Consider the following 7,525-nt stretch of genomic DNA (forward strand, 5'->3'; position numbering starts at 1 on the left):
GATGGGTGGTAGTGATGTGTAGTGACGTTTGGTGGTGGTAGGTGGTAGGTGGTGGTGGTGGTGAAGGGTGGTGAAGATGGGTGATGGTGATAGGTGGTGGTGGTGGTGGGTGGGTGTGTGATGGTTGGTGGTGGGGGTGGTGATGGTGTATGGTGGTTTTGGTGGGTGATGGGTGGGTTGGTGGTGGCGGGTGGTTGTGATGGGTGGTGGTGGTTGGTGGGTGGAAGTGATGGTGGCGGGTGGTGGTGATGGGTAGTGGTGGTCGGTAGTGATGAGTGGTGGTGGTGGTGGTTGGTGGAGGTGGGTGGTGGTGATGGGTCGTGGTAGTGATAGGTAACGGTCATAATGGTGGGTAGTTGGTGGGTGGTAGTGATGGGTAGTGGAGGTGGGTGGGTAGTGGTTGTGGTGGGTGGTGGTGATGGTGGTGGGTGGTGGTTTTGGTGCGTAGTGGGTGGGGGTGATGGTGGCTGATGGTGGTGGTCGGTGGTGATGGGTAGTGGTGGTGGTGGTCGGTGGTGATGGATAGTGGTGGTGGATGGTGGGTGGTGGTGGCGAGTGGTAGTGATGGGTGGTGGTTGGTGGTAGTGTCGGGTGGTGGTCATAATGGTGGTAGTGACTAGGTGATAGTGATGGGTGGTAGAGGTGGGTGGGTGGTGGTTGTGGTGGGTATGGTGATGATGGCGGGTGATGGGTGAGGGTAATGGTGGCAGATGGTGGTTGTCGATGGTGATGGGTGGTGGTGGCGGGTGGTGGTGATAAGTGGTGGTAGTGGCAGGTGGTGGTCATAGTGGTGGGTGGGTGGTAGTGATGGGTGGTGGAGGTGGATGGTGGTGGTGGGTGGGTGGTGGTTATGGTGGGTGATGGTGATGGTGGTGGGTGGGGTTGGTGGTGATGGGTGGTTGTGGTGGTGGTGGATGATGGTTGTGGTTGGCGGTGGCGGTGGCGGATGGTGGTGATGATGTTGGGTGGTGGTTTTCATGGGTGGTGGGTGGGGGTGGTGGTGTTGGGTAGTGGAGGTGGATGGCGATGATGGGTGGTGATGGTGGATGGTGTTGTTTGGGTGGTGAGTGGTGTTGGTTAGTGAGTTTTTTTAATATTTTTTGTACTTATTTCGTGGTTTATATTAATATTGTATGATAATTTTAATTTTTTTAAAAAAAAATTGTGTGGTCAAATTTTATTCACGTAATAAGAAATGTTCTCCATTGAACGCTTCCTATATATATATATATATATATATATATATATATATATATATATATATATATATATATATATATATATATATATATATATATATATATATATATATATATATATATATATATATATAGACACACTAAGGCCGAGTCCCCAAAACATACACCTTAATTAAGGTTCCTTACATAACCAGATTACCATTAATTCAATACTAATTATAATCAATTTAAAATATTTCTCTTACTCTTGAACCCACTTTCACCCCAATATGGAACCATCATTACTAATCAATTAGTACGCAAGTTGAGTTCATGATGAACTACCCATAACAACATTCACGTATTGTCATTTCGTTATCAGTTTATACAAATGCAAAAATATTACCATGTCCGGCTAGCAATTTCTTGTGTTTTTATATCAAAACTTAACGAAGTATCATCTGTAATTAAATAACAAGTTAGATGATTATAAAACTAGAATTTGCACGCTTGGATTGTTGTTTTTTCCCTTCATTCTGTATTTACATGAGCATAGCTAGTGTTTTTTTTATTTTTTTTTATTTAATATAGATTGTATATTTCGAATCCATTTTAATAATGACATATAGGGGGGATGAGCTGCTGTATGAATAGAACCAGTCAACCACGATAAGAATAACGTAAATAAAGTTTCTTAGCTGTAAAGACTTTGTTTTCACACATTTAGGATTGACAAAACTCATCGAAGTACTTCTGTATATAGTAATATATAACCAGCTTCATGCTCATAGAATTATCACCACTTCAAAAAATTATCAATGGTGTTCAAAACCCTTGTCCTTTTACCTTTCCTGGTATTTTATGTTCTATCTGCAGATTCTAGCTTAAAAGATGAAGTTGATGCTTTGGAACATTTCAAGAACTCAATCAAAGATGACCCAAATGGTGCACTCCTGGATTGGAATGCTGATTCCATCCACCACTGTAACTGGACCGGAATCCAATGTGATGATATCTCACAACGTGTAGTTTCCATTTCTATTCAGCAAGCACAGCTCAAAGGCCAACTCTCTCCTTTTCTTGGAAACCTTTCCAGTCTCCAGGTTCTTGATCTTTCTTACAACTCATTTAGTGGAAACATTCCTTCCCAGTTGGTATATTGCACACAGCTTGCTGGACTTTCCCTTTACACCAACTTTCTCTCTGGGCCGATTCCATCGGAACTGGGAAACCTCCGGAATCTGCAGATATTGGACGTGGGAAACAATTCATTAACTGGAAGCATTCCGGAAAGCTTGTGTAATATCACTTCCATGTTACAACTCAGCCTTGATGACAACAAACTCAATGGTAAAATCCCGGATAGAATTGGTGATTTGATCAATCTTCAGCAACTTGGAGCTTATAATAACCGTTTACAAGGCTCAATTCCTACTTCTGTTGGTAATCTAAAAGAGTTGCTAGCTCTTGATTTCAGTCAAAACCAACTTACTGGTATCATTCCTAGAGAGATTGGAAACTTGTCAAATTTACAAGTTCTTCAGTTGTATCAAAACTCTCTTTCTGGGAAAATACCATCTGAACTTGGCCATTGCACGAATCTGTCACTTCTTAATTTATACAGCAACAAGCTCGTTGGAAGCATTCCTCCTGAGATTGGAAATCTCTTGAGCTTACAGGTTTTACGGTTATATGATAATCAGCTGAATTCCACAATCCCAAATTCGTTATTCCGATTAAAATCATTATTGGGTTTGCAACTATCAGAGAATAATCTCATAGGGAATCTTTCTTATGATATCAGTTCACTGAAATCATTAAAATCTCTTACCCTTCATCAAAATAATCTTTCCGGAGAAATTCCAGCATCCATAACCAAGTTAGTCAATTTGACATACTTGACAATTAGCTTAAACTTTCTCACAGGATCAGTTCCTTCGAGTATTGGGTCTCTTCATAATCTTAGAAATTTGTCTCTTAGTAATAATCTTCTTGAAGGGTCTATTCCATCAAGCATCACAAACTGCACTAATATCCGTTGGATAGATTTTGCTAGAAATAGGATGACAGGAGAAATGCCTCAGGGTTTAGGGAAGTTGTCAAATCTTACATATCTAGTTGTTAGTGACAACAAAATGTCAGGAAGAATCCCTGATGATCTCTTCAATTGTTCAAGTCTTGTGATCTTAGATATGGCACATAACAATTTCACTGGGTTGTTAAAATCAGGTATTGGAAGACTTTCTAATCTCCAAATTCTGCAAATTCATGGCAATTCCTTTTCCGGCCCCCTCCCAGGAGAACTCGGAAATCTTACTAGTTTGATGTTGTTAAACTTGGGACAAAACCAATTTTCGGGTACGATCCCTGTAGAATTCTCAAACATTTCTTCCCTTCAAAGCCTTTTGATTGGTAACAATAATCTTGAAGGAGAGATTCCAGATGAAATATTTGAGCTCAAACAACTTACGGAACTGTACTTGATGAACAACAAATTCGTGGGTTCTATTCTGAATTCTCTTTCAAGGCTAGAGCAACTTTCTCGGTTGGATCTAAGTGGAAACAGGTTTAACGGATCAATCCCTGATAGTTTGAGAAAACTTAACAAGTTGATTTCGATAGACCTCTCACACAACTTGCTCATGGGGTCGATTTCAGGGTCAGTGATTGCAGGTATGAAAAATACACCGATCTTTCTCAACTTCTCCAACAATTTTCTTACAGGAAGCATCTCGAATGAATTTGGCGAGCTGGAGATGGTAGAATCCATTGACATCTCGAACAATAATCTTTCAGGAGGAATTCCAGTGACACTTCAAAAATGCAAAAACTTGAGGAATCTTGATGTGTCTGGAAATCAGCTCTCTGGTAGTGTTCCAGAAGAAATATTCCCTCCCCTCGATCTGCTTTCCAGCATAAACTTTTCAAGAAATCAGTTTGATGGAGAGATCCCTGGAACTATGGCGAATTTGACCCGTCTTACCTCCATTGATCTTTCTCACAACAAATTCAAGGGTTTGATTCCTGAAAGTTTTGGCAACATTTCAGTTTTGAAACACCTTGACCTTTCTTTCAATCAATTAGAAGGACGTGTTCCAGATACTGGTATTTTCAGAAACATAACTGCAGTTGGATTACAGGGAAACCCATCTCTGTGCATTACAAACAACACCCAATTATGTGCCTCATCAAGTCGATCAAAGCGCTCACTATCCAGAAAGGCTGTATTGATTCTTTCAATACTCGGATCACTTGCATTGCTTCTTGTATTCATTTTGGCAGTATTATGTTGTCGGCATGTTAGAAAACCGAAAGTCAAAGAACCTGAGAACCCAGAATTACCAGAACACACCGCAGGGTTCACTCTCAAGAGATTTGATAGAAAAGAAGTGGAAGATGCTACTGACAACTTCAGTGAAGGTAACATTCTGGGTACAACTAGTTTAAGCACTGTGTACAAGGGTAGACTAGAAGATGGGAGGATGATAGCTGTAAAGATTTTGAACATAAACCAGTTTTCAGCTGAATCTGACAAGAGCTTTAACAAAGAAATGAACACCCTTGGGAAACTGAGGCACAGAAATCTAGTGAAGGTACTTGGTTATGCATGGGAGAGTGGGAAGCTAAAGGCTCTGGTTCTTGAATACATGGAAAACGGTGATTTGGATAGGATTATACACGACTCTGCGATTGATAGATCAAGATGGGATTTGTCTGAAAGAGTAGACGTTTTGGTTTCTGTAGCTAGAGGATTGATGTACTTACACTCGGGATATGATTTCCCCATAGTTCACTGTGATTTGAAGCCTTCTAACATACTTCTGGATGAAAAGTGGGATGCTCATGTGAGTGATTTTGGCACAGCTAGGATTCTTGGAGTTCATCAGCAGGATGGAGGCAACATCTCTTCTGCATCCACATTTCAAGGCACGATTGGCTACTTGGCCCCAGGTAATGAATCATCAACTCTTCTTTCTTACTTAGCTTTTAGGAAGAAAAAGTAACAATGGTTACTCATGCTTTCAAATTGTGAATCAAAATATTTTGATTAGTGGACTGAACTTTCCAACATATATAGCTTTTGATGATAAGTTATAATACTTTTGACCTTGAAAGTCACACTAACGCATTTCTGCATTTCTTTTTCCCAACAGAGTTTGCGTATATGAAGAAACTAACAACAAAAGTGGACGTATTTAGCTTTGGAATAATAATGATGGAATTTATCACAAGAAAGAGACCGACAGGTGTTCTTACCGAAGAGGAGGGAATCCAGATCACTTTGCCACAACTAATAGACCAAGCACTTTCAAATGGATTAAATGAGCTGATTGAAATTGTAGACCCTCATTTGGCTTCTAATTTCTCCACGAAGCAGGGCTTCATAGAACAACTGCTTAACTTGGCCTTATGTTGCACCAAAATGAATCCAGAGGATCGACCTGACATGAATGAAGTCTTATCTTCCCTTACAAAGATCAGTTAAGAATGTCTAAATCTTGAAGGTTACAATCTTTCTTCAGTGAAAGCTTTGTTCGTGAGAATCAAGAGGGTGAAGATAGATTTTTAGTTTGACCTTTGTAGACATGTGTGGGTTGTATGACTTAAATCTAAGTCAAGAGCCTACTTGCCTATATGGGAAAAGTTGTATACTTGTGTTTTAGTATAAATCCTGGTGTAGTGTAACCCATTAGTTAGAAGAGTTAGTTGTCATAAGTCTAATATATTTTTTCTGTGTACACCATTAATATCAAGAGCAGTTCAAGAAATTCAATGGTGTTTTGTTTCATCCTATTTGCATAGCTTCTTACTTACATATATTACTACTTTAAACCATCCATTCAATAAAACAAATTGGTATCTGAGCTTCAAGGGAGTGATTTGTGTTCGATCAAAGTGCATGAATTTGTGAATCCTTCATCCGATAGGAATCGGAATGGAATGAGGGTTAATGTAACAGCTATCAAATGAAGGAAGGGATTGTGAAGGAGAATCAAATTCTTGTTTGGAGGTGGTACACTTCAAAGAAATCTACCGCCAACGTTGCAGTTTATAAGATAAAAAAACAGTTATAATTATTAACTAACCGTAACAAAATTTACAATTTTGAACAATTTATATTATCCTCATTATTAATGAACCATAATAAGAATACTAATGAAATGTCTATAAGAAAAAGTTAAGAAATCTCAACCTTTGTTAGTCTTCTGTTAATATTAATTAGATAAGAAAATATATATTCCTTTCTTGTTAATATGTTGCAGTAAATAGTTGGATAAATTAGAAGTGTATGAGCTTGCAACTGCTACTGGGCTACTGGAGTGGGCTAGGAGCATTTGGGCTGAAGCTTGTATCAGAATTGAAGAAAATATAAATTATGAGGGATGAAGTTATACATGGAGAATACTGGTGGACCGTGGTTCACATTATACAAAGTTGGAAGGAGAAAGGCGCAGATCTTTGTGACCCGACCTGTCATCGGGGTTGTATCCAGTTTAAGGATTACAACTTTTGAAGTCTTTGATTCCACTCGGTATTGGAGAGTTGAAGTAGATGGCAAATGAACCAAAAGTAGAACTCCTCTATAATGTATCCACCTACAAGTTCAAACCACCAAAAATTCTAGTTTTCGTTTGTATTTAGAACTTCTTAAGCCTTTAAGAACTAAATATATTTTAGTCTTAAAGGAGAAGCACTTTAAAACACCAACACTTTCACCAGTCTTCTTAAGCGAGAAAGAGGAGATGGGAGAGAGTGTTTTTGGCCAAAAGAGAAGAAAGAACAAAAGACCAACCTCAAATGAAAGCCTTTGCTTCTCTTATATGCACACATATAAGATCTAAGGGTCATACCTCTATCATGGTCAAAGGTAAGGCATCTAAGAGGTATGGTGTGTGTAAGAGGAAAGCTAAAAAGCAACCCGCCACCCATACTTGATGGGTTCAATCAAGAATAAGAGAGAGGAGAGCATGAAGTATCCTACACTCCATCTCATTTATCATATGTACATTAGTTTATTCAAGTGAACTCAGAAAAGTCCAAAACTTTATACATGACATATTAATTCATACCTTGTGAGTTAATAATTAGATACACTCTTTGGAAAATATTGTTTTCAAAAAATAACAATTTTTTCAATTTAAATGCAAGAGTTGATAATATTTATTAATAATAGATTTCTAATAAATATTCAATAAGTGACTGTGTGCTAAAGGTGTGACCCTATAGGATCATATATTATTGGAAATATCATTCTAAAATGATTCTTGAGCATATATATCTAACACTCTCCTACTTGCATAAGATTCATTATAGATTGACATAGACAGTGGTGAACATCTAGCAAC

At 38.7% G+C, this 7,525-nt stretch overlaps 1 protein-coding gene across 1 annotated transcript; it reads left to right on the forward strand.

The window, feature by feature from the left end:
• The first annotated feature begins 1,991 nt into the window (after nucleotides 1–1,991).
• Nucleotides 1,992–5,920, forward strand: LOC145123406 (uncharacterized). Its single transcript, XM_079058619.1, has 2 exons — nucleotides 1,992–5,129; nucleotides 5,333–5,920. Exons 1-2 carry the CDS (start codon nucleotides 1,997–1,999, stop codon nucleotides 5,662–5,664), a joined length of 3,465 nt encoding a protein of 1,154 aa, XP_078914745.1. The 5' UTR covers nucleotides 1,992–1,996; the 3' UTR covers nucleotides 5,665–5,920.
• The last annotated feature ends 1,605 nt before the right edge of the window (nucleotides 5,921–7,525 follow it).

Source organism: Lactuca virosa, chromosome 7, assembly GCF_052849685.1.
Source record: "Lactuca virosa cultivar CGN04683 chromosome 7, Lactuca_virosa_CGN04683_v6, whole genome shotgun sequence".
Lineage (NCBI taxonomy): Eukaryota > Viridiplantae > Streptophyta > Magnoliopsida > Asterales > Asteraceae > Lactuca > Lactuca virosa.